This window comes from Hyperoodon ampullatus, assembly GCF_949752795.1.
Source record: "Hyperoodon ampullatus genome assembly, chromosome: 6".
Classification (NCBI taxonomy): domain Eukaryota; kingdom Metazoa; phylum Chordata; class Mammalia; order Artiodactyla; family Ziphiidae; genus Hyperoodon; species Hyperoodon ampullatus.
In genome coordinates, this window is record NC_136919.1 from 5,587,324 (window position 1) to 5,614,172 (window position 26,849).

Sequence of the window (26,849 nt, forward strand, 5' to 3'; positions counted from 1 at the left end):
ACACACTATATGACTCCACTTAGGTGAGGTGCCTACAGTACCAAATTCACAGAGACAGAAAGTAGAGCAGGGGTTGCCAGGGGCTGGGGGAGGGGGAATGGGGAGTCTGTGTATAATGGGGACGGGTTTCATGTTGGGCTGATGAAAAAGTTCTGGAGATGGATGGTGGCAATGGCTGCACAGTAAGGTGAATGCTGTGCCTAATGCTGTTGAACTGTACGCTGAAAGATGGTTAAAATGGCAAATTTTATGTTTTGTGTATTTTACCCCAACTTTTTTTCTTTTTTGGCGGTACACGGGCCTCTCACTGTTGTGGCCTCTCCCGTTGCAGAGCACAGGCTCCGGACGCACAGGCTCAGCGGCCATGTCTCACGGGCCCAGCTGCTCCGCGGCATGTGGGATACTCCCAGACCGGGGCATGAACCCGTGTCCCCTGCATCGGCAGGCGGACTCTCAACCACTGCGCCACCAGGGAAGCCCTACCCCCACTTTTAAAACTGCTTGTTGTTCATTTCAGCCTAACTGCTCTGACGCTGTCTCCTCGCCCCTGCTCTGAGGGCTCCACGTCTTGGGGGCTGTCCCTTTCACGATTTACTATCTCATCACACACTGCACAGTGTGGAAAGCACTCTCTAAACTACCCCATTGTTACTCCCATTTCCCAGGTGGGGGAACTGAGGCTCAGAGAGGTGGAGTGATTTTCCCAAGGTCTCACAGCCAAGGAAGGGAAAGTGCCAGACTTGACTGCCAGTCTCTCTCATTCCAGACCAGCACCTGATCCTTGATGCCAGACTTGCTTCTGTGACGTTCTCTCTCCTTCTCTGAAACCCTCCACCACGGAGGGCGGACCTAGTCACCTGGTACCTACAGGTGTTCTGTGGGTGGTGAGTGTTCTGTGGCTCTCCTCTCCTCCTGACTAGCAGCCCCTGGAGGACGAAGTGAGCATGCTTCTGGACACCATCCCTGCCTCGCCCCGGGGGGCCTGGCGCGGTTACCAATGCTTGTCATTGACCACAAGTCTCGGGATGGGGGGAGCCACGGACAGGAGGGCTAGGAGGTAAGCTTCCCCAGGACGGGGCCTCCCAGGAAGATCCCGGAGATGCACCAGGGACCCAGGGGGCCAGGGCCCGGCCTTGGGGTCTCCTTACCCAGCCTGGCAAGCAGCTCCGACAAGGCTTTGATGTCCTTCTCCAGAGAGATGCGTGATTCCCGGATCTCTTGCTCCATCTCGCTCAGCCCGGCACCCACCTTTTTGGGGAGGGGGTGAGAAGAAAAGCTTGAGCGGCTCTTGGCTGGCTCCCGGGACCACAGGAGAAGGAGCGCTGGGGTCTCAGCACACGTACCCGATCAGCTGCTTCTAGCTGCTGTCTGCGTGCTTCTGAGGCCAGCACCTGCTGGGAGACCTGTTGGAGCATCGACTGCGTCTGGCTGGAGAGCCGGCCAGCCCGGCGGTGCTCTTGCTTCCCCTCCGTCAGCAAGGCCTTGGCGAGCTACGGGGTGGGCGGCAGCAGCAGGGAGGGGAGTGTGAGCAGAGAAACTCCTTTTAGAGGTAAAGGGTGACCGCCCCGCCAAGCGGTCATAGATTCACGCACCAGATCGTCCATTCATTCATTCAACAGCTGTGTACCAGATGCCGGCAAAGTGCAGATTGCTGGACACTACACATCTCCCCCGAGAGAAGAAATTCCAGTAATTTACAGATGGGGAAACAGAGGTGCAGAGAGGAGAAGCTGGCCAAAATCAAAATAGCAGGACCAGAAACCAAGCCTGGGGACCCCTTCAACCCAGCACTGTCTCTAGGGAGCTGTAGAGGCAGTTTACTTGGGCCCTGAGTGACGGAGCTGGGAAGATGCATATCGATTCAAATTTGGCCCTAATTAAACAAGAAAAGTCTAGAAGTTTAGGGAGTAGACCCAAACAGACTGAGGTGTGAGCCCTGGTTATGGTAAGTTACTGAACTGGGCTGGGCGTCAGGGTCCTCACCTGTCCCATGGGGACAGCAGTGGCATCTATTTCCTGCGGAATCCACAGGGTCACCCGCGTGAAGCTCCGGAGCTCAGAGCCTGGGACCCCTTAGCAAGTGCAGAGTATTCAGCATTGCATACAGAAGGGGCATTTACCCTACAGAAGGGCACCTCTCCTATGACAGTCCTCCCACAGGCCCAGAAGGCAGGGATGCCCCTGGAGTCACATCCGTGGCCCTGACCTTGGCACTGTCCTTGGCCAACAGCTCGGCTTCCCTGCCCTTCTTCTTGGCACCGGAGGAGATAGAGGCCGCATTTCCCAGCATCCTCTCCACCTGCTTGGTCTTCTTTTTGGACTCTGCAAGGAGCCTGTCCTGGACGATGGCTGCCTTCCTCCTCAGTGCGGCCTGGTCCTTGGGCCGAGGAAACCTTGCCTTCATTCCTGTAAACCCGGCCGAGGCTGTGTCAGGAGGGCTGGGCTCATGCCTGGAGAGCCCATCGGGTGGTCACTGTCAGATGTCTGACCAACCCCAGACCCTTGGACAACGTGAGCAGAGGTATGAGATGCATGAGATCTGTGGGTAAACTTCTCAGGCTCACCCAGGGAAAACAAATGAGTGAGACATACTGCCCTGTGAGTGTAAAGATTCATGTTATATTATGATACTTACTAAAGTCACAGAATTACATGGTGGTCAATGCCTGGGCCAGTGGTAGAGATGGGAGCTATAGCACAGTACACAGCAAGATCCATTAAGTTCTTTGTTTTTACATACCACGCATTTCTAAATAAGCTTTGAGGCAGCTTATCGTGATGAACAGACCAAAAACTGGACCATTAAAATGATAAACCAAAGGCCATATGTAACTAGGGGGATGATGAAGAGTGAGAAGTGCCAGAAAATTAGAATAATGATGGTGCAGGTACCAAATGCACTATTTACCTTTTAGCCTCCTAGCAGCCAAGACAAAAAGAGAAATTCTACAATTCACATAGGTTTTTATTATCTAATAAGAAGTAGTTTCCTTCTATATAGAAAGAGAGACTTTTTCATTTCCTTTCAGATAAAATTTTAAGGGAAATTTATCCTAAGGAGTACTGATTATAGTAGACAAAGTCAAATTTAAAAAGAATCAAGGGGACTTCCCTGGTGATCCAGTGGTTAAGAATCCACCTTCCAGTGTAGGGGAGGTGGGTTTGATGCCTGGGCAGGGAACTAAGATCCACATGCCGCGGGGCAACTAAGCCCACGCATCGCAACGAAAGATCCCGTGTGCTGCAACCAAGGCACAATGCAGCCAATAAATAAATAAATAAATATTTTTTTAAAAAAAGAATCAAGCCTTCTAATATCCAGGGACATAATACTACATAATCATTCTATGAAGATAATCCAAAAGTTAGATCTACTTTGCTTCCTGTACGCAAAATTGGCATTTCTTAAAGTGCACTCTGGGGGGACTTCCCTGGTGGCACAGTGGTTAAGAATCTGCCTGCCAGTGCTGGGGACACAGGTTCGAGCCCTGGTCCAGGAAGATCCCACATGCCGCAGAGCAACTAAGCCCGTGTGCCACAACTACTGAGCCTGAGCTCTAGAGCCCGCGAGCCACAACTACTGAGCCCGCGTGCCACAACTACTGAAGCCCTCGCGCCTAGAGCCCGTGCTCTGAAACGAGAAGCCACTGCAGTGAGAAGCTGCGCACCGCGACAAAGAGCAGCCCCCACTCGCCACGACTAGAGAAAGCCCGTGCGCAGCAACAAAGACCCAACACAGCCAAAAAGAGAAAAAAAGTGCACACTGGGGAGCCCTAATTCTACAGGGTGTTGATAAATGCTAGGGGAAATTATGTTTACATAAAGTGAACCCGGTTTCTTTATTGAAGGACTTCTCAGAGCCTTTAATATTCTCAGGTGTGCACTGCAAGGCCTCAGGGGGATCTATAGCACGTGACATTTCCTAAACTTATTTGAACACAAATCCTCTCTTGGCAGAGCAACTACAGGCTAGGGGCTGTTCCACATTTCATTCAGTAAAATTTCCTTTCTTGGTCTACCCAACTGTAAAATGGGGGCCCTTGGCCTCATTTTCCTACAGCTCAAAAGAGACCTGGACTGGTATCAACCCATCAACCCACATTCTAAAGAGAAACACTGCATCCCTTCCCATAGCCCACTGGACATTGGACCAGGGCAGCCATATTTGTACCAGGTAACCAGACCCCCAGCCAGAGTGGCCTAGATCAGGGATGGACAGCTGATGGCATCAGATTCTCTTCCCATCTGGTCCTGAGGGGCTCTGTGTTTGGTCTGATGATGGATGGCCACGTAGGCAAGGACCTGGTGAGTGGTGTGTGAGATGGGGAGGGACAAGCAGCCACAGGACAGGGAGGTCCTTAGAGGCAGAGGGAATGGTCTCCTTGACTTACGTCCACATGACTGGACTTCTTTCCCCTGCAGCCAAGCCTGCCCTGGCTGAGGCATGAGTCCTGGTATCTGTCAAAGGCATCTGTGCATCCATGAGCCTGGGGCTAAGCAGGGCACACATACCTTCTAGGTCAGCCAGCAGAGTCCTGGCTCCTGTGACAGTCACCATGGCAGCCTGGACAGATGAGGAAGCCTGGGTCAGGGCAGCTCTGGCTTCCTGGTGCAGCTGGAGAGAGAAGAGAGAGGCTGGTCAGGTGGTGCTGGAGGTGTGCTGGGCAGAGAGGGGTCAGGTGGGCACCAAACCCACATGTACAAGGTCCCAAAACATCACCAAAACTCTGACACTGAATTATGCTATTTACCAGGAACATCTGATTTGTTTTATTATACCAATATTAAACCTTGAATATCTCTCCCAAGAAGTTACCTGTCTCACAAAAGCTCAGAGGAAAACTGGAACCTAAGAACTAAAAGAAAGATGGACAACTGAAAATTTCTTGTCAGAATGCTGCTGCATCTCAGCCAGAGGATGTGAAGTAGTGAATCTGTTTATTATACAACTTTTACTCATAGAAAATTAGTTTCTTCCCCATTGCCACTAAAAAAGGCTGGATACTTAAAGAATACGGGTTTGATGGATGAATAGATACACAAAATATGGTGTATCCACATCATGGAATATTATTCAGCCATGAAAGGGAACGAAGTGCTGATATATACTACTATGTGGATGAGCCTGGAAAATATTATGATAAGTGAAAGCAGCCAGACACAAAAGGTCACATATGGCATGATTCCATTTATATGAAATGTCTGAAATAGATAAATCCATAGAGACAGAAAGCAGATGGGCAGTCGCCAGGGGCTGGGGGGAGGGAGGAATGAAGAGCGCCTGCTTAATGGGTATAAGCAGTCACCCTTTGGGGTGATGAATGTTTTGGAACTAGACAGAAGTGGTGCTTGCACAGCATTGGGAATGTGCTAAATGCCACTGTGTTGTACACTTTCAAATGGGTAATTTTATGTGATGTGAATTTCAAGCCATCAATCAATCAATCATGCGGGGTTTAAAAAATTTTTTTTGGTAAAGTCTTTATTGAATTTGTTACAATACTGCTTCTGTTTTATGCTTTGGTTCTTTTGGCTGCGAGGCATGTGGGATCTTACCTCCTCGATCAGGGATGGAACCTGCATGCCCTGCATTGGAAGGAGAAGTCTTAACTATTGGACCGCCAGGGAAGTTGCAATCATGTGGGTTTGAAGAGCCACCAGGTGCTGCCCTGGGAGCCCTTGTGTCTTAAGTCTTACTCCAAATGCCTAGCAGGATGGGAGAGGAAGGTGGGAGGCACTGTGTTGGGGCACTGTGCACTGGGGTCTGGTCCTGACTCTGCTGTGGCCTCATCTGTGCCCCAGACCAGGGTGATGGACTAAATCAATGGGTACCACCTCAGGGGGCCCTGACACAGCACAGCTCTCCCAGTATGTGACAGGCACCAGGCCCAGCTGTTCAGATGCAGGCAACAGCTTTCTGCCGTGTTTCTTGTCTTTAAAAGGAAAATAAAGATGGGTACAGGGGACTTCCCTGGCGGTCCAGTGGTTAAGACTCTGCACTTCTACTGTACGGGGCATGGGTTTGATCCTTGGTCGGGGAACTAAGATCTTCCACGCCACAACCCCCCCGAAAAAAGGATGGCTACGGGATAAGCCACTGCTGGGATTTGAATAAGGTCTGTAGATTAGCTCATTGTATGATATCATGTTGATTTCCTTATTTTGATCCTTGTGAGGTGGCTGGGTAAAACATTAACAGGAGGAGAATCTATGTGAAGGGTATATGGGACTTCTTTGTGCTTTCTTCGCAACCTTTTTCTAAGTCTAGATGAAAGATGAAAAGTTAAAAAAAAAACACTTGAAGGGGTGCTTATACTTTAATAGGTTGGAAACCACTGGCTGGGGCTCCATTCACCCCATAATTCTTGAATTCCCTGATTATTTAGTCTTGCAGTGGGGTTTAGCACTAGAGCAACGTATGTGCTCACTAAAGTATCTGGCAAGTGAACTAATGAATGCAAGAATAAGTGAATGAGACCCATCCCAGCTGTAATTAACACTGAGTAAGGGTGGTGGGCATGGCTCTGTCTGTCTGTCCATCCTGCCTCCTCTCACACCTTTACTCCTTCTCGGGAAATCAGGACCTCCTGCCTTGGCACGAGCTAACTGAGGTTCTCTGGAATTTGGGGGAAGGCACTGGGGGGCGGGGGAAGAACTACTTCTGGTCTTTGCCCTTCCCTCCCCCTGCAACCCCTGAGCCCAGATCATGCCTGGGGCAGCCCCAACCTTCTCCAGGTGCTGCCTCAAAGGACAAGAGCCCACCTGCATAAGGGGCTCTGTCTTGTGCAGCACGGCCTGGGCGGTGGCCTGGAGGGTCCGGGCATCCTCGGTGACCACGCGTTCTCTCGATGCGACCGTCTTCTCCAGGGCCTGCACCTTCAGGTCCAGGGTCCTGGCCTGGGACTTCTGAGGCTGCCGGGAGATGGAGGGCTCAGACAAGGCCTGATGGGAAGGTCCGAGGGGCAGGTCCTCTACTGGGTGGGAGAAGCCCAGGGGCAGGGACCGTGGGGAGCAGGGCTGCACGTGGACCCTAAGAAGCAGAGGGGCCAGGGCGAGAGAAGCCAGACTGGGGAAGCTGTCACTTGAGGTTTGATTCCAGCCCCAGCAATTTCTAGAAGCGCAGACTCAGGCAGCCCAGCTAACCTCCCTGACCTGCGTTTCCTTCCCCAGGCTCACAATCCCTTAGCTGAAACCTTGGGGCCGGACGTACTTCTGAATTCAGAATTTCCTGTGGGGACTGCTTATTACCTAACGCCCTCAGCAGTATCTGGGGCAGTGCTCAGGGCCAAACATGTCACTACCTACATTTTCCTACTTCACACACAGTGGGAGGATCAAACACCCTGAGGAAACAGCCTGGGAGCAGTCAGTCCTGGGCAGGCTGGGCCCCAGATGCATTTCTATAAGTTTAGTCTTTTTTTTTTTAAGTTTAGCTCCCAAGTTTTGGAATTTCAGGATTACTGAGAAGACTTGATGAGCTGATTTATCCAGAGGTGAGGAGTGTAGGGTGACAGCCACATAGAGGATGAGGGCATTGCTCACGAATCCCCTCCAGCCCCTCATGGATGCAGCCCTGAAATAACCAAATGCGTGAGCTCTAGCCGACAGACGGACAAAGTAACCGAGGCACAGGGATGGGAAGTCCTTTGCCAAGGTCACAGAGCTAGAGTGGCGGGGCTGGGATTTGGCCCCATGTCCGTCTGGTGTCATTGCCAATGCCACTATGATGAAGAAGAGGCCTCGGCCTTGATATCATCATTATAATCAACAACAAAGATTGGCTGAGATCTTTTAATCCACTGCTAGAGAGTTAGAAATAAGCCATGTCCTCTGCCTCTGCCTGGGCCGCACTGGTTTCCCAGCTGCCACATTCTCCCTCACAACCACTGCATGCAGAGCTCCAAGGAGAGCTGAGCTGACCAGTGCTGCAGGGGCAGCTGGTGAGGCCAGGCGCTGGGCTGCATCTGCACTGACTTGCTGCACGGCGGCCAGCACCCTCTCAGCTTCAGGCAGCACCTCTGCCACGGCTGTGCCCAGTGCCCTCTGGGCCGCGTGTACCTCCTGGTACCTGGGAGGAGACAGAGACAGGATGGCCCAGGAGCAGGATGCAGGCCATCCCTCCCCATTGCTGTCCCGGCCCCCCCAGTGGAGCTCCCGGTTGAAGGGGCTCTGGCAACTTCCCGGGCAGAACCGCCGTCTGCGGAGTTGGTACCCAGCAGCTGGCCTTGGAAACTGGCTGCTGCTCGGCAGCTGTCTAATGAATGGGAAAGGCAGCCGAGGGACTGCATTCTTGTTTCTTCATTCACTTAATTCAATCATGCTTTTCTGAAGGAGCTCCCGCTTGGTTTCCACTTGAGAATCACATGTTTTGCAAATGTTTGGCTCCTCTGGATGAATCATGAAGAGGAAAATGCCTGGTGTTGTTGGGGGGATAGCGGCCCAGGCCCTGATGCCCTTGAGTGACCTTGGGCATGTTGCTCTCCAGGTAAATGGAGACCTCTGGGCTGCATGACTGTTCTGGGGCCCTTTTTCCCTGAAATGCTGTAATCCATCAACTAGGACAGCTTTCCTGTCCAGCTGTCCACACCCTGCCCCACCCAGCTTCCCCTACCATGGGTACTGCTGGACCACCCCCCACCCCCGGACCAGGGTGCCGCCCATCCCTCATCCCTTTACCGAGCCAGCGCCCCCTGCCCCCTGGGAGTGGATCATGTGATCCACCCAGCCATACCGATTGGCTCAGGACTGGCCACCTGACCCAAGCTGGGCCAATCAGATTCTCTCATCTAGGAAATCCACTTGGGCTCAGTGAGACGTTGATGGGTCTCCCTTGACCCTCTGAATGAGCTGGATACAAGGGGGCCACCCACAGCAGAGAAGCAGAGGCCAAGAAGAAAGTTGGTGCCTGAGAGGACCTCCCCAGGGGTCTGGGGAGGGGCAGGGAAGCTTCAGGGGGCCGAGGATGAGCTGATCTGGGCCCTCCTTGTTTAGGTTCTCATTCCTTCTCTCCGGAGGCTAAGCTGCACCCCGGCATGAGTGAGTTCCTCTAACGCACCACCAAGCAGGCCTAAGACCCTAGGCATCGCACCCCGCCCTAAAGAACATCAGGACTCAAGGGAAGGAAGCCGGTTCTGGAACCAGCGGCCTCTGACCAGGCCTTGCCAGCTTCAGGAAGCCAACCCAAGCTCCTACCCACACCTGGGAGGTCTCCTCACCTGTCCTCTAGCTCCTGCTGGGCCTCCAGGGCTGTTCTCCCCTCCACCAGACTCCAGAGAAGCGCGTAACTGCTGTTGGAGGTGAGCAGGGCCCTCCGAGCAGTGGCCTCAGTCCTGGTGGTGGTGTCCCTGTGACTGTATGACAATACCCGCCCATCACCAGGGGCTGACAGAGGGGGCCCTGGCCCAACCCCCACCCCCCGCCACCGCACGGGCCTCTTGCCGTCCCAAAGGGAGTACAGCCACGGGTGCCAGGCCCCTGTCCTCCCTCTGCTTGACGCACAGTGAAGACTGATGGGAAGGGGACCCGTGCCCCTGTTCCTGTTATATAGGGTTTACGCCTGTTGTCCTGGCATAATAAATAATAGGGCCTTTGATCACACATAAAATCTCAGCTTGGACAATAAATTATATGGTTACCCTAATAAAGAGAGCATAGAAAAGACAGCCTGGGTTTGAATCTGGCTCTATCACTTCTAACCCTGTGTCCTTAAGCAAATCACTTTACTTCTCTGAGTCTCTTTTCTCATCTGTAAAATGAGTCTACAGTCCCTAAAGTACAGCTAAAGGGACAAATTGCTTCAGAGCTTGTGTCTTTAGGATCTTAAGCTGCTTCTTAAAAGCAGCGGATGAAACAACCCAAATGTCCATCAACGGATGACTGGATAAACAAAATGTGGCATATTCGTACAATGGAATATTATTTGGTTGTAAAAAAGAATGAAGTACTGATATATGGTACAATATGCATGAACCTTGAAAATATTATGCTGTATGAAAGAAGCCAGATACAAAAGACCTGTGTGGGCTTCCCTGGTGGTGCAGTGGTTGAGAGTCCGCCTGCCGATGCAGGGGACGCGGGTTCGTGCCCCGGTCCGGGAAGATCCCACATACCGCAGAGCAGCTGGGCCTGAGAGCCATGGCCGCTGAGCCTGCGCGTCCGGAGCCTGTGCTCCGCAACGGGAGAGGCCACAACAGTGAGAGGCCCGTGTACCACAAAAAAAAAAAAAAAAAAAAAAAGACCATGTGTATGATTCCATTTATATGAAATGTCCAGATTGGCAAATCTATAGAGACGGAAAGTAGATTAGTGGTTACCAGGGGCTGAGGAGGGTGAGGAGGAATGGGGAGTGATGCCTAATGGGTACTTGTTTCTGGGGTAAGGAAAATGTTCTAAAACTGACTGCGGAGATGGTTGCACAATTCTGTGCATATTCTGCGCAATTCTGTGAATATACTGAAACCCACTGAATTGTACTTTAACTGGTTGACTTGCATGGCATGTGAATTATATCTCAGTAAAGCTGTTATAAAAAAAAAGCCAGTGAAGGCTCTCAGATGCCTTCAGTCGACCAATGTCTGCAGATCCCCACCCCGACCCCTGCATCTCATGCCATCCTTGCACACCTCTCCTTCCCATGGCGATGACACTTCAGTTCTGTACTCAAGTGATTCCAACTCCCGGGGTGGGGATACCTATGGGGCTGGCCCTGACTCTGGAAGCCCCCAGCAGAATGGCTGGGCTCCCTTCATGGTTGTGTGGCCAGGACCTCACCATGCTCCCAGGGCACGGGGGCTCACCTCCTGGCGAGGGCGCGGGCCTCTATGGCCAGACGGCTCCAGTTGGTGGGCTGGCCGAGCCCTTCCTGAGGAATCTCCTTTAGAGAAGAGAGAGAAATAGGAGGAAACTGATGGTCCATCCCTGAAGGGCAGGGCCCACATCTGGCTAAACTGTCGGGCAGACCTGGGCCATGTCACTTATTTCATAAACGCTTAGAGCCAGCTACAAAGTCAGCATCCAGTGGGCGGAGCCCTAGAGCTTGGAAATAACAATAACGACGCCTACCAGTTGCTGGGCATTCACTGTCTACTTGGAATACGGCTTGTTCTTTGCAAATATCATCTCACTGCATCGCCAGAGGAGGCACTGGGTGACCGCTATTTTGCAGGTGAGAAAACTGAGCCTCCCAAAGCAGGGGGCGGGGGCATGCATGCCCCAGGCTCAGTAGAGGGGAGGAATTGGGGAGGGGTCCCCTGGGGTACCAGAGATGCAAGGATGGTGGCTGCATGCAGAATCTCCTCTTCTGAGGACTCCAGCACCGCCTCTAGGTCTGCCAGCTGGACGCATGTCTTCTCAGCTCTGGCCTGGGCACAGTGGGCATTCCTGCTCAGTGCCTGCAGCTGCTCCCGGGCAGCCTTCACAGCACCCTCAAGGCCTGTCACGTGCTCCAGGAAGTCTTCCTGGGCCCCTGCAGAAAGCCCAGAGTCCAGGAGTCACAGAGCAGTCGAGATTTCACAATCAAGCAACTTCAAGGGGCCCCATCTGTGCCCTCTACTCTCCCTGGGCACAGCTTGACTCCATCACCAGGCCTGAGCACTGGTTCCAAAGGAAAGGCCTCCCCATTTTACAGATGCGAAGGCTGAGGCCCAGAGATGGCAAATCATGACCCAAGGTCCCCCCAACAGGAAGTCAGCCACAGAGGAAGGACTGGAAGGAATCCAGGCCTTCTAGATCCACAGCGAACAATTCCTGAACCTGAGACAGCAGTAAAACCCGCCTTGAGTCAGCTCTGTAACTCGTAGCGTGGCTCAGTGTGGGAGTTTCAACGCACAGCATCTGATAGCTCCCTATTTTGTTAGTCTTGCAAACAGGTGCTCAGCTCACCTATGGCTGCTACAGGAGTGCAGGTGCTTGTGAACACGAAATTTAACAAAATAAGCAATTCACGTTTGATGCTCGTAAATTTCAGTGTCCCAGGGACAAATTCCACGTGGACTGAATGACCATCTTTTTTCTTATTTACCCATTTATTTTCTATGCTGGGGATACAGCAGTGAGCAAAACGGCCAACAGTCAGAGACGGCAGGAACTTTACCTGTTCAGCACCTGGGACAGCGCCCCAATGATTATTTGTTGAGTGACTGACTCAACGAATAAACCCAACCCCTGTCCTCACTGAGCTCATGGGTACAGTCTAGGTGGCGCAGGGGCCATGGGGACCGAGGCTATAGTCAGAGTCTGATATTAATAAGGCTACAAAATACAACTGGGTGAGGGATATTGAAAGAGAGGTCCGTGGGATGACAGGACTGCATGGCAGGAGGAACTCACTTAGCTGGGGAGGTCAGACAGGCTCTCCCAGCAAGTGAGTTCTTCTAGGGGTGAACCCGACTGAGGTCAGCCTGCAGGGCTCCAAAGGGGGCATCTGACCAGCCAGCCCCCTCCCCTTGCCTCCCAGTCCCCCACTCTGCTCTCCCACTGTACCTTGCAGCGGGGGGTGGCCCTGGTAGACGTCCCCCTGTGGGGCCTCTCCCTGTAGAATGTCCAGTGGTCCCCAGGGCCTGCCACAGTTTGACCCCTGCAGCCACCCTTCCATCAGGGTCAGTCTGGCCTTCAGCTTGGCAGCCTGGAGGGGTCAGGGAAGGAACGGTGTGTGAGGCGGGTGGCCTAAAGTCCTGCTTGGAAACTTCTGCCTGGCCTGCCCGCCCCAAGCATTGCCTTCTCCAGTCCTACCCTGGGCCTCAAAGCTAAACACACACCGGACCTCTGAGAACCAACCGTGCCCACCCTGTCCTCAGAGCTGTCCCTTCCCTTCTCATACCCACAGCACCTGCTGGCATTCAGCCAACCACACCTCTGCCCTCCTGAGGGAGGGAAGCCCCAGGAGGATTACTGTCTGTTTTGCTATGTTCCCAGGACTTGGCACAGAGCAGGCGTGTGATCCTTGCAGGCTGAGTGAGTGTGCTTTGCAACGTCTCCTAGCCCCATTCTTTCAATCATATGAACAATACACGCATTTATGGAGCACTTGCTAGGAGCCAGGTAGGAGCGACCGCTGGCCACACACCGGCTCACATCCACCTTGTAACCACCCTAAGGGGCAGGGGATACAGGTCCCGAGCCCACTCCTCGATTCCAAAGTCCAAAATGCTCTGAAAACCTGCAAAGCTCTCCATTCCTTATTGGGCGGCAAAATCAGGTTGAAAAAACCCTGCACTCATTTTAGAAACAAAACTGCTCTGAACAAGGCTACTTACGATCTTTATTTACCCCCTTGGTGTGACTATTCCCCTGTTTTCCTGCAGATGTATCGCTGGGTTTGATTAGGGGGCTGGCCCAGGCACCGCTGGGAGTGGTACCTGATATTCAGCACACACCATCCTATCTTTCTACAGAACCATCACTGGTTTCAGGTTAAGGGGCTGCAGGCCTGAACGATTTCATTTTGGAGTAGGAGACACACACTGAAACTTACCAAGGCTGTCACCTGCCTGGGCATGTGACAACTAACAGGGTTGGGGGCGGGTAGGGGAACCCCAGAGGTCATGCTCCTGACCCCTGCACGACACCACCTCCCTGCCTGAGATACTACTTGTGTCCCATAATGGGCATTGCCCTCCTCCTGACCCTCCCCCAAAGGGCGTTCTGTGGTCTCGTCCCCACTGAACTTGAGAAAGTGTGAGACCTCGGCCTGGGTGGTGGGGAAGGACTATAGCAGGAGCCACCTTTCTCCTGTCCGCTCAGGAGCCAGGGGAGGGCAGAGGTGGGGCTGGGCCAGATGGCTGGGTGGGCACAAGAAGGAGGTGGCCGGTGGTCCCAGAAGGCCTGAGAGCTGTGGGTAAGTGGGCATTTCCTGGTGCCCAGCACAGAGCTGGTGCTCACTGGGGGCGTGACATGAACAGAAGGTGGAGCGGCCCTGGGCAGGGCCTGGATGGGGAGGGCTCACCTCCTTCTTCACCAGGGCGTAGCAGGACGGGCACTCCTGGCAGTGTGTGCCGCCGGCCGTGAGGAAGAAGTTGTCCTGGCACAGGTCACACTTGTAGCCCACAAAGCCGGGCCTGCACACACACGTGCTGTTCTCGTGACATTGGGCCGAGGCGGCGCCCAGCGGGGAACACCTGCAGGCTGGGGGGTGAGGCAGACGGCGCTGGGTGCCCTGATGGCCACCCCACACTGGAACCCCCAGGTCCCCTGCACCCTTGCACCTGGCTGCTCCAGACCCCGTGGGCAGCTCAAGTACATTCCTGGGTCCTTCCTGGGAGACTGATTCAGAAGGCTGGGGGTGATGGCTGAGAGCCTGAGTTATTTCAGTGCCCCTGGGATCTGAGGACCAGTCAGGTTTAGGACTGCCACGCAGTCTAACCATACAAATGAGGCCCAGAGAGGTGACCTGATGGCCCCAGGCACACAGGAATTCAGCAGTGGAGTCTAGGACTAGATCCTTGGCCTCCTGTGCTGTCTTCCGCTCTGCTCACTCCCTCCATGTTCCCACGGCTGCTCTAAGAAAACCTGCCCCATATCTGATCTCGCTACTGCTGCATGGCCGTCTTCCCCATTGGTCCTCTTTCCTAGAAGCCTCACTCTCTAGGCAGCCTGGGAAGGACCTGGCTTCCTTACCCCGGCAGCCCTTGATGGAGAAGCCGAAGAAACCCAGCTGGCATCTGTCGCAGGCCTGGCCCTCGACGCCTGGACGGCAGGGGCACTGCCCAGTCTTGGGGTGGCACTGGTCCTCCTGGGAGCCCAGCGGGTGGCACTTGCAGCTACGATAAGGAAAGGGACCCAGGTCTGAGTCCAGCTCTGGGCCATTCCCAGTCTCACCTCTGCTGGCTAGGGCTGGTGATCAAGCCCTCTGTTGACAAGGCCCCACCTCTGTGTCTGCACATGTCAAACAGCTTCCCTCAAGCTGTGCCCTGGAAAGCACAGTCTCATAAAATGCTCCCCACCCAAAAAAAAAAAGGTATGGGGACCTATATACATTTGGACTATACCCTTCAGTTGGAAAGTCACCATGCAATTAGCATATTAAAGGCCTGAGAAGTCTGGTCAGGAAGAAACCTGTTTGCTTCACTGGGCATTTCCCTGGAGTTCTCCACTGCTCCCTAAAGACGGTATCTAAGCTGCTGCTGTGACCCAAAAGGTCACAGAGTGACAGAGTTACCGAGAAGGGAATCAGAGACCAAACCAGCCCCTGCCCACCTGGACATCCCTTAGGGCTGCTCTTGGCCTGCATCCTGGGCTGGCAGGGCCATGAATCTGACCCCCAAGGGACCGTCCCTTTGTCCCCCTTCAGTGCAGGGCACAGTGTACCTGGCAGTGGGCCTGGGACGACACATGCCAAGCCAGGCCCCTCTCTGGAGGCTCCCTGGAGACTTCTTCCATCCTGGAGAAACACCCAGGGGAAGGGCACCCACAGCCTCGCCCCACCCACCTCTGGCAACCCCTGCCAGGCTGGAGGTCGTAGAAGCCAGGGCTGCAGTGGCCACAGTCTCGTCCCGTCACATGAGGCAGGCAGGAGCACTGGCCAGTCACTGGATCACAGGGTCCCTGCTCACTGACTGAGCCCGCCTGGTCGCAGCTGCAGGCTGGGGGTGGGAGCAGGAAAGGGTGTTGGGGAACCATGCCGATCATCTGTCCAACCTTTGGGGACCCAGGAGAGGCAGAGAAGATGGGGAGCCCACAGAGATGACTCACATTCAGCTCAGACTCCTAAGCAGTCTCTGCAAAAAGGTTCTAGGGCTGGGCTCAAGTCTCAGCCCATTTTCTATGTCCTTGGAGAGACAGCCCAGAATAGTCGTGGTGGCAGATGGCCCTTCTGAGCCTGCCCTGAGTCCCCACAGGCTGGAGAGAAGGCCAGAAACTTGGTTGGGGGTTAGGGGCAGACCTCTGTTCCCACTGTTTAGGGCCACTTGTCTCTGCTCTCCTGGGCCCCATAAAACAAGAGGCGACAGGTGCTGTATGCAGCAAGGGCTCAGGAGCAAGTGAATTTGGGGCAAATGCTGAGCTTCTCTCTGCAGCACTTCTGGAAGCCTCCCACGAGCTCACACACAGAGGGCTGAGCATCTTGGTGGGGAGGCATGGCCTGACAGGAAGCCCAGGGGCAGGACAAACATGATGAGTGCCGCAGGCCATCTGGGACAGTCTTGCATGCCAACTGTGGAGCGTGAGATAAGTGCTAAATTATCCGGGCAGGAAAAAAGAAAAATCACAGGATCAGAGTTGATCAGATCCCAAGGCTGAAAGGCCTCAGAGAAGAGCAAACCCTTACACTTTCTTGACAAGGCGACAGGGAAGGTGAGTAATCTGCCTAACGTTGCACAGCCTTGCAGAGCAGCCAGCTGGATCTGGTGGAGAAGGGGCCCACCACGCCCCCCTCTGTGGGTCTGGGAGGGGGGTACTCACGCACGCATTTGTCTGCGGGCCGAGGGGACAGGGCGCTGCCGTAGAAGCCTTCCTCACAGCTCTCACAGTGGGCACCTGTCGTGTTGTGTAGGCATCGCAGGCAGCGGCCAGACAGGGGGTCACAGTTGCCCACTGCGTTGGGGTCCACATTCCCACTGCACTGACACAGCTGGCAGGGCCGGGGGGGCCCAGAGAGCCCCAGCGGGTCCCCAAAAAAGCCATCATCGCAGATCTCACAGCGCCACCCTGGGAAAGGAGAAACCTTGTGTGACTGAGGAACCCAGCCCGCTGGGTCCATGAGGGGTGAGGCCGGGCATGAACCAAAGTGAGCTCCCTCAAGTCTCCTGTGGAGCGGAGCAGGGGCTCTGGGGTCAGTCTGACCCGGGGCCAGGGCCCAGCTGGGCCATTAGCAGGCTGTGTGGTCTTAAGCAAGTCACTGTGCCTCTCTGAACTTGAGCTCCTTGTCTGCAGAGTGCGGACAATAATGGCAGCTACCTCAAAGGACTGTTGAGAAGGTTTGGTGAGATCACTTGTGCAAAGCACTTGGCACAGATCCTGGCACATGGCTGGTGCTCAGCAGTAGTGGCCGTCATCACCCATTCACCATCATCAAACTCCTCGTCATCATGTCATCACCCACATTCTCCTCATCACCACCATTCTCTTCATCAGCGCCTTGACCACCATCTTCATCATGACCGTCATCATCGCCTTTGTCGACGTCACCTTCATCTTGATCATCTCTGTCATCACTGTCATCCATCATCTTCATCATTATTGCCATCATCTTGATCATCGCCTTCCTCATCATCTTCCTTGTCTCCATCTTCAACATCACTGTCACCCTCCTCTTCACTCTCCTGTTCCTCATCCTCTCCCCCATCTCCCTCCCTCAGCTGTGGTTGCTTTTTCGTTTGTGGTTTCCAACCCCTTTGCCTTTTCTGCTTCTCATGGTTTCTGAACTCCATTTGGACTGTTTATTTCATACTCCCACCTTGCTTCCTGGGTTTGAGCTGGGGCTGCTGCTTCATCTGCCAGCCCCAGGGTTACTGTGAGTCTCAGAAAAGAAGGGGTGTGAGGAGGCTTTTGGAGGGTCACGGCCTGGGAGATTCACTCTGAACACAGGCGGGGCATAAAAGAACACACTCGTACCATGTGCTTCATGCAGTGTCAGTTCATTCTTGGGAAATACACCTACCTCTCTGTGTATATCTGCATGAAACAGACTGGGGGGGCTCTGGGGGTGGCAGGATGATGGGCATCTTAAGTTGTCTTCTTGCTTGTATGTATGTTCATGTTCCTCTTTACACTTTTACAAACAGTTTACATTGTTACAATGAGTATTACTAACTTTATAATTTAAAAAATAGCTACTTTCATGGTGAAAGATAGTTGTGGGCTCCCTGCGTCCTCAAAGTTCATTGGTCCAGTTGAAATCAAGTTAATACGACTAAAGGCAGGCAACCTTGAACATGGAGAGGAGGAATACTGAGGAAGAGATGAAAAAAAAAGAGAGAAAAGGAAGGAAAAGAAAAATCTGAATGGAGTTCAAGGTAGAGGCTAGTGTCTGGCTTTGAGACTCTGAAATAGAAATGAAGTAAGAGGGGGGAATTCAATGATTAGGACTCCATGCTTTCACTGCAGAGGGCCTGGGTTCAATCCCTAGTCAGGGAACTAAGATCCCACAAGCGGCTCAGCGCGGCCAAAAAAAAAAGGTAAGACAGGCAAGGGGGAGATTGAAGCTGGTGGTGAAGAATGTGGTCCCCAGAGTTAACCTGCCTTCCACTTGGGACCAGGTGAGGACAGCTCCCAGGTAGGAGGCAGCTGCAAGGGTTCAGGATGGTAGACAAGTGAGGCAGGCAGGGATCAGGGCTTGACCCTGGTCAGTCTCGGCTCAGACTGTCTGGGTGAGGGCTTTGGCGGGACCTGAAGGATGCTGGTGTGATAAAGACAGGAACTGGTCGACCTCACGTCGACCCCAGGGAGCCTTCCCAGGGTTCCCTCTGTGGACAGCAGTGCCTTGCTCCCCCAAAATCCTCCCTTGGGTAACTTCTCTAAGTGTCCACCCTCTCACTGAGTGGGGTCCCCTCGTGTTGCAGACCAGAGGAAGCCACAGGTAGGGAGCCAGAAAATGTGGGGAAGTTTATGGAAACAGAGGGGCATCATGATGGCAGGGGGCAGGGTCCTGTGGTGGGACCTCACTCCCTCAGTTCTTGGGACCCCTGCTCTGGGGCATCTCCCCACCCTGCTAGCCATCAGGGAGCTGCTTTCAGAGTGGTCCCAACAAGGCAGGCATCTGACAGGACCAAGGTAATGGGCTGTCCTGATGCAGCCACAGGTACTAGATGTAGAACCAGATGTCTGGGAACCTTGGAACATTATGCCAAGTGAAACAAGCCAAACACAGGGCTTCCCTGGAGGCGCAGTGGTTAAGAATCCGCCTGCCAATGCAGGGGACACAGGTTCGAGCCCTGGTCCGGGAAGATCCCACATGTCGCAGAGCAGCTAAGCCCGTGCGCCACAACTACTGAGCCTGCGCTCTAGAGTCTGCGAGCCACAACTACTGAGCCCGCGTGCCACAATTACTGAGGTCCACGCACCTAGAGCCCGTGCTCTGCAACAAGAGAAGCCACGGCAATGAGAAGCCCGCACACCGCAAAGAAGGGTAGCCCCCGCTCGCCGCAGCTAGAGAAAGCCCACGCGCAGCAACGAAGACCCAACGCAGCAAGAAAGGAAGGAAGGAAGGAAGGAAGGAAGAAACAAAGAAGCTAGACACAAAAGGACAAACACCGTCTGAGTCCACTTACATGAGGTACCCGGAATAGTCAAATTCAGAGACAGAAACTAGAATGGTGGTTGGCAGGGCTGTGAGGAGGGAGAACTATTAAACAATAATTTAATGGGTGTGAAGTTTCTATTCAGGATGATTAAAAAAAATTCCGTGGATGGATGGTGGTGATGGCTGCACAACATTTTAAATGTACTTAAGGCCAGTGAACTGTACACTTAAAAATGGTTAAAAATGGGCTTCCCTGGTGGCACAGTGGTTGAGAGTCCGCCTGCCGATGCAGGGGACATGGGTTCGTGCCCTGGTCCGGGAAGATCCCACATGCCGCGGAGCCGCTAGGCCTGCGAGCCATGGCCGCTGAGCCTGCGCGTCCGGAACCTGTGCTCCGCAACGGGAGAGGCCACAACAGTGAGAGGCCCGTGTACCGCGAAAAAAAAAAAAAAAAAGGTTAAAATGGGAAATTTTATGTTATGCGTATTTTTCCAAAATTAAAAAAAATCAATAAAGGCATATACTGAAAAACCATTGAACTGTACACTTTAAATGGGTGAATCATAGGGTATGTGAATAATATCTCAATAAAGCTGTTTTTTTTTTTTTTAAATCAGATGCCTAGGATGACTCTGAGTCCTGGAGCAGGAATGAAAAACAGGGAGAGAGCTGGGGATGGGGACACTTCTGCTTCACACATTATCTGGTGACAGTTTAAGTTTTTATTTATTTATTTATTTGATGTACCATGTGGCTTGTGGGATCTTAGTTCCCGGACGAGGGATCGAACCCAGGCCCACGGCAGTGAAAGCGCCGCGTCCTAACCACTGGATTGTCAGGGAATTCCCACGACGACATTTTTTTAAAGCTGAAAGTTCAATCAGAGGTTTTCCACCTTAACTAGAATCAGCCAGGAAACTTGATAGGAATATGGATTCCTGAGCTCTGTCTTAAGCTACTAAACCAGGCTCTGCAGGGCCAGGACCGGACATGAGGATTTCCAAAATCCCACGTGGTATGTTCAGTGGCCCAAGTTCTGACAGGAACCCATTCAGCCTGGGGCCCTGGCGATGGGGCTATGAGACTCAGTGTCCCCAGAGGTCAGGCCTGTCACCCCTAAGCTGGGCCCTCCGTCATCTGTCACACTCCAGACCCAGGACTCACTCCTGGAAGCCGGGCAGAGGCAGGGCCCCAGGGCATGAGCCACTCACCTCTCTGGCCGGGGGGGCAGTGGGTACACACCACCTCTCTGCTGTCTGGGACGGTCATGCAGGCCGACTGTCCAGGGCACGGACAGGGCTGGCAGTCATCGGCTTGGCCTGTGAAGGGGTTGCCGTAGAAACCTAGCAAGCAGTGCTCACAGGACGGGCCCTCAGTGTGGTGGCCGCATAGGCAGATCCCTGAGGGGCAAGACAAGCACCTGGTCACCACTGCCTGAGCCCAGATGCTCCAGAGACAGCAGGCAGGCTTCTGGCCGTGGGGGGTCACAGAGCACGTCCCAGGCAGAAAAGGGGTGGGAACACTTGCAAGGTGGAGGCAGCATAGCCCAGGGATGAAGCATCCACCCCAGGTTCACATCCACCACTTACTGACCGTGTGAACCTGGGCACCCCTGTGCCTCAATGTCCTCACCTGCAAAATGGGTATAAATGGCTCTGCCCTCAAAAGGTTTTCATCAAGTTTCAATGAGGCCATGCAGTCCAAGTGCCCTGCACAGTCTCTTGCACACAATTATTATTACTGTCGTCATTATTATTTTGTATTCCAAAACCTGTAACCGGACCAGCTGACGATACAGCTAGCATTTGCTGTCACAGTTTTCCTTTTCCTCTTCCTCTGTGTCCTCTTTATCTTTTTAATTGAAGCCTCCGTGTCCTCTTAACTTCAGGGACAGTGACACAGATCCAGGATTCTGGCCTTGACATGAGGCTCCCATTTAGGGGGTCTATGGGTTTCCAGAGGCTTCCTGGTCTCATAGAACAGAACCCCCGTCTCTGCCCACTGGTTTCTAATGAAGGGGATTCTGCAGACCCCCTTCTCCAGCCCCACAGCATCTGGAGTCTTCTCAGAGCCACTGCCAGGGACTAAGGGAGGAGCCTGGCCGAGAAGGGATTAAGCAAGACCAGCACTTCCCAGAGGCCCCCAGCAGCACCCATCAGGGACTGAGGTGAACAGGAGGAGAGGGGACGCAGGGCGGACAAGCAGAGCAGGGGTGGCATCCAGGGGGAGCTGTCACACCTGCCCTGCTTTCCACTGGTCCCTGTCTTGGCCCAGCACCCACATGCTCACTACTCCTCCTCCCATCCAGGGTGGACAGCAGTGGCTGCTGTGCCCATTTTACAGATGAGGACTCGCCCAAATGGAGCTGGAAGTCATGCCAAGGCAAGGGGCTCTGAGGGATGACAAACTAGTCCCATCTCATGAGACAGCTCTCCTGGAGCACTGCATAGAAGGACTATGAGGTCTCATCTGGCTCGATTAGTGATGCCTGCCATGGGCACAAGAAGCGGGGAGGGCCCTCATGTTGCTGGCGCATGCCCATCCTGGCTGGCCTGTTCATTCCCAGGTTACTGTGCTTTGCCAGCTGAGAAAAGGCATTCCCTTTTCAGAGACCCCAGCAGCTCCAGGAGAGCAGCAGGGCGCTGACCCTCCCACCTCCTGTGTGAGGGACCAGCATCCAGCCCCTGTCAGGCATCTCCTGCCCAGTGACTGTGGGGCGAGGTCTTTCCCCAGGTTTCCTCTGCTACAAATGGGGATGAATAGCTGGTACTGAACTTGTGGGAGGAGTAGCTCTGCCACCTATTGGCCGTGCAGCCTCCCTGCGCCGTAGGTCCTTCACCTGTAAGATGGGACAGGAACGGTCCCGGCACCACCAGGGGGTTTTGCAGGATTCAATGACAGAGCATATAAAAAGGTGCCTAGCACTTGGAGGGCCTCGAGGACACCATTTTATCGGTATTGTTTTTCGTGATCATTTACATGCTCACAGCTGACCCCGTGCAGGTCAGTACTCATCTTGCCGTTCTGTGTGCCCAGGTGGCCTTGCGGGGGGTGGGGGGGATGCAGGGAGACTCACCTGTGTTGGGGTCACAGGTGCCATGCTGGTTACAGGTGCAGGGAACACAGCTGGCATAGGGACCCCCCAGTGGTGTCTCCCTCTTGTATCCCAGAGCACAGGACTCACAGAACTGGCCCGTGTAGCCCCTGGGACATGAGCAAGTCTCCACCCAGGAGGCTGGTGGAGACAGCCCCCGCCGGGCCGACGTGAGCCGGACCTCAGTCAGGAACACTGGGTCTGCAGATCGAGCAGAGAGAGAGAAGCAGAGAGTTCCATGCACATGTTTCTCCCCCAAACCTTCCTATTCACATAGGTAAAAGGCAAAGGGTTATTGGCCCATGTATACAAAGGCAGTCCATGGATCGCTTATAATTTTTAAAAAACAGACCCAGGGCAAAGGAAAAAATAGGTAATTTTCAGAAGGAGAAATAGATATGGCTGGGAATTTTACAGGAAGACATTCACTCTCATTGGTTATTAAAGATGTGTACATTTAAAGACTGTTTTCACAACCCTCAGATCGGTGAACATTTTACAGTCAGTGACAGTGGAGGAGGTGGGTGTGGGGAGCTCAGGCTCGGGACTGTGGGAACACAAATCAGGAGGTCCTGCTCCTAGTAACAGGGCAGTAGCTCCTCTCAGACCAACCTTCCCGCAGAAAACAAGTAGAAACTTGGGACAAAATATAAAAACTATCTGTAAACACCGGAGGAAAACGAGAGCAGGTAAATAGGGGAAGAGAGTGGACACTTGTCATCAGAATATAGATTGGTACAGCCTTGTTGAAGCAAAATTTGACAGCATGTGTCAAAATGTAAAATGTGCACCCTTTGACCTAACATTTCCATTTTGAGGAATCTGTCCTAAAGACACACTTGCACGAGGATAAAAGACCTTTACACGAAGCTGTTCCCTGCAGCGCTGTTGGCAATGGTGAAAAGCTGGAAACCGCTTCAATAGCTAAGAATAGGGGGGTGAGTAAAACTTTATGGGGCATCTCTACCACGGAGTGATACGCAGTGGATATTCTGTGTGTAAGGCAAGTAGCAACCTCCAGGATGCACTGTTAGCTGAAAAAAGAAAGTGGCAGATCCTTATACTGTGGGTTCACATTTCTGTATTTAAAAAATACAAATGTAAGTACGTGCACACAGAAAGGTCTGGAGGGATACGTCCCGGAACGCTGTCAGTGGGCAGAGGAGGTTTGGGGGGTGGGGTGAGATGAGTGTCAATATGTCCACGTGCGTCTCCAGTTTCACCCCCAGCACGGGCCTGGCCTAAGTAGGTGCTTTGTAAACATCTGTTAACTGATGGCTGAGTGAGTGACAGAAGGAAGTTCTGGAAGCTGCTGGAAAGAGTAAAAATGAAATTCCTGCAAGGGGGGGTCTGGGGAGCAGACAATGATGGGGATGAAGGCAATTAAACTACAGCCCCAACGAGGAGGAAGGTCTGGGGCTGGAGGGGGCTGGGTTACAACCCCCAAGCCTTGGACTCAAGGGCGCCCCAGGAAAAGCTGGCCATCTAAGCCAGGGATTCTCAAAAGGAGCAAATCACCCTCCTAGAAGCAGTGACTGGAATTCATATGGTTATTTTAAAATATCATTTACTTTCCTTTTATTTATTCTGTGTACTACAGTTAGAATATTATACTGTTTTAAAAAAATTGTGTCTAGGTTATAATATCTGTGAATTTCATTTCCAGATAGTAAAAGGGGTGCTATATATGAAAGATCTGTTCTAAAAAGGGGCATGGAGGATCCCTGGTCTAGGCACATACAGGTACGGGGTGGGGAGAAGAGAAAGTACATTAAGGAAAAAGAGAGGAACCAGGAACAGTCAGAGGACCATCAGGGCAATCACCCAGTGACCAGGATGAGAGGTGGTGAGAAGTCCGGGTTGAAGTTGAGATGACTTAGCTGGGTGGTTCAGAGGGTTTAGAAACCAGGCTTTCTCTAGGTGCAACACCTCCGACCACCAGCAGGGGGAAGCGATACCCTGGGAACCCTGGCCTGGCCCCTGCGGCCAGCACCAACCTAGGAACCCCTAGGGTGTGGCCTCCTGGCAGTGGCGGACTCTGCCATGGTGCGACCACGCCAGGCTCTTGGCTGCCTTGTGGCCAAGCACCTGTCCCTTAGAGCTGTCCGTCCTCAGGCCCCTCACCTGTCCAGCCCCTGCCTCTGTTCCCAGCATCCACTCCTGCTGCCCTTACTGGTTATATGAACTTGGGCAAGTGTCCCAACCTCTCTGAGCCTCAGACTCCTTTGCGGTAAAGTGGGGATGATGATCACCTGCTGTGAGGACTCAACAAGGCTATGCACGAAAGAGCCCGGGGGCCTAGCTGGTTTGGGGGCCGGGGATGTCCCTCTCATTACTCACTGGAAGGGCCGGCACTGTGGCCACTGGCCTGGATGTGCAGAGCAGTCAGGTTGGTGAGCAGCCGCTGGAAGTGGAAGGCGGGCAGCGGAGGGTCCACGTCCTCGGAGGTCTCTTGCAACCTGGCAGGGGGAGGGGGTCAAAGCAGAACCTGAGGCCCAGGGCAGGTGGTGCCAGGAATCCTCCAGCGGGAGTGGGGAGGGCGGGAGCCCCCAGACCCCAGGGAACCAGGTGTGCCTGGACCTCAGGGACCACCCCGACTGCTTGACCCCATCTCTCAGGACAAGGCGGGACACTTACAGGAACTTGAGCTGCACCTCCCCCGGCTGCCTGGCGTCCAGGGGGCTGGGCGAGCTGGAATGCCGCAGAGTCAAGGTCAGACCCGCCCCTTCCAGCCTCAGCCTCGCAGGGATGGGGGAGCCCCTGGGGGGGACCCGGAATGTCAGGGTGAGGGGCTGCCCGTAGCTGAACCGCTGGTCTCCCAGGAACTTCTCTGAAGACAAGAGAGGGCAGCTTTGACGGTCTTCAATTAATTAGCTGGATTTTAAATGTCTACACTGATTTTATTGGCAATTAAACCTTCAAAAGAGAAAACTACAAAACCAAAGGGTCCCTGCACAGAAGATGCTGACGGTGGCCCATCTCCGCAGACAGGGCTGGCTTCCTGGGCATGTGACCCTGGCAGTTACCTGGGGCCCCACACGCCTGGCTTAACGCTCTGCTGTCACTATCTTGACACTCTTAAGACTTTTATCTTGGAACTTGGGTTTTGTAAGTGAAGTGCCATGGGACAAGGGAGTCTGTACAGGAGCACAGGAGAAACTCACAGTATGCAAGGCGGGGGCACCTGCCTGCCCGTTCACACAGCGCTCACGACGCCCAACACCCCGTGAGCTCAGAATCCCTAGGGACCCGCATCCATGGCATTTCGTGAGGCTCAAAGCGAGTACCAGGCAAGCGTGCTACACGTGTGACTAAGCAGGGGCACTGACAGCCCCCAAGGGCCACACTTTCCATGGGAATCAGAACTTGCTTCCGGTGGAAAGACGGCAGATGCACAAAGGACCAAGGGGCCCTGTCATAGCCTGTCTTACTTTGTCATTTCTCTGTATTAGCCAAGTGCTTAGGCGGAAAATCATGACACAGAAGGAAAGGGACCAAAAGACACCCCATCCTTCCTCCCTTCAGGCCTTCTGTACTCACGAGTGTTTGTTGAATGTGTGCGTAAAAAGAAGTGAAATAAAAACAGTTGAGTTCGCCCACCACCTGCCCTGCCCACTGCAGTGTGCCCAGCACACCCAGCAGAGAACGCAGCAAACACCTGAGTGAATAACTCCTTCTTAAATCCGTTGACAAAGCAGCGAGGGAACAGAGCGTGTTTTCAGCTCTACGGCTTCTGAACTTGGAACACCTGCCCCAGGAGGGGACCCGAGGACCCCATGTCTTTTGTTTCCTGGCTGCAGGGCACATGGGTGCTGCATCCACACAGTTCCTCAGACATCTGAGTGCCTCTCTCTAGCCCCTCTTGCAGAGAGAGGGAAAGGGCAGGACTGGGTGAAGGGAGCCAGTGGACCCCAAATCTGGCCACAGTGGAGCTAAGAATGGGCTCCAGGCTCCTGGTCTGAGATAGTTTCCAGGAGACCAAAGCTGCCCTAGTTGGTGGGGAGTGGTTCAGAATAATCTAAAACGTCTTGCTTCTACAGGAATACCATGGTCCCAGGCATGGGGGTGCGGTGGCCTGGCAGGGTGAGACGCTGATGGGAAACGCGCAGGGATTGTCTGGGGTGCGACGGTGGCCTGAGGGAGCCCTGGGTGGCAAGGCTGTGATGAGGAAGCAGAGGCTGCGGGGCACGTGGTCAGCAGGAAAATGGCCCCCAAAAGTGTCCAGGTCCTGATCCCTGAAATCTGTGAATATGTTATGCTGCATGGCGGGGGCAATTAAGGTTGCGGTGGAATTAAGGTTGTTAATCAGCCGGACCTTAAAGTAGAGAGATTATTTTAGATTATCCAGCTGGGCCCAATGTAATCACAAGGGTCCTTCAAAGATGGGAGAGGAAGGCAGAAGAGGTGGTGTCAGGAAGATGCAACGTGAGAAAGATTTGACCGGCTTTGAAGGAGGAGGAAGAGGCCACGAGCAGAGAGATGCAGGCCGCCTCGAGAAGCTGGAAAAGGCCAGGGAACGGATTCTCCCCCAGAGCGTCCCCCAGAAGGAGCCCAGCCCAGCCGACACCTTGATTTCAGCCC

The 26,849-nt window shown here is 53.5% G+C and overlaps 1 protein-coding gene across 1 annotated transcript in view; it reads right to left on the reverse strand.

Annotated features, from left to right (window-relative positions):
- The window catches only part of LAMC3 (laminin subunit gamma 3), a gene marked incomplete at both ends in the record, with an annotated part of 61,169 nt that overhangs the window by 2,030 nt on the left and 32,290 nt on the right, over nucleotides 1-26,849 (reverse strand). Inside the window, 18 exons of the mRNA XM_079706011.1 lie at nucleotides 1,149-1,248; nucleotides 1,344-1,490; nucleotides 2,207-2,406; nucleotides 4,513-4,615; nucleotides 6,763-6,912; nucleotides 7,921-8,068; nucleotides 9,216-9,350; nucleotides 10,797-10,873; nucleotides 11,259-11,464; nucleotides 12,481-12,622; nucleotides 13,943-14,121; nucleotides 14,614-14,756; nucleotides 15,425-15,578; nucleotides 16,396-16,641; nucleotides 20,386-20,574; nucleotides 22,251-22,469; nucleotides 24,609-24,727; nucleotides 24,906-25,098. Coding sequence (XP_079562137.1) covers nucleotides 1,149-1,248; nucleotides 1,344-1,490; nucleotides 2,207-2,406; nucleotides 4,513-4,615; nucleotides 6,763-6,912; nucleotides 7,921-8,068; nucleotides 9,216-9,350; nucleotides 10,797-10,873; nucleotides 11,259-11,464; nucleotides 12,481-12,622; nucleotides 13,943-14,121; nucleotides 14,614-14,756; nucleotides 15,425-15,578; nucleotides 16,396-16,641; nucleotides 20,386-20,574; nucleotides 22,251-22,469; nucleotides 24,609-24,727; nucleotides 24,906-25,098 — 2,850 coding nt within the window. The remainder of the gene's footprint in view (nucleotides 1-1,148; nucleotides 1,249-1,343; nucleotides 1,491-2,206; nucleotides 2,407-4,512; nucleotides 4,616-6,762; nucleotides 6,913-7,920; nucleotides 8,069-9,215; nucleotides 9,351-10,796; nucleotides 10,874-11,258; nucleotides 11,465-12,480; nucleotides 12,623-13,942; nucleotides 14,122-14,613; nucleotides 14,757-15,424; nucleotides 15,579-16,395; nucleotides 16,642-20,385; nucleotides 20,575-22,250; nucleotides 22,470-24,608; nucleotides 24,728-24,905; nucleotides 25,099-26,849) is intronic.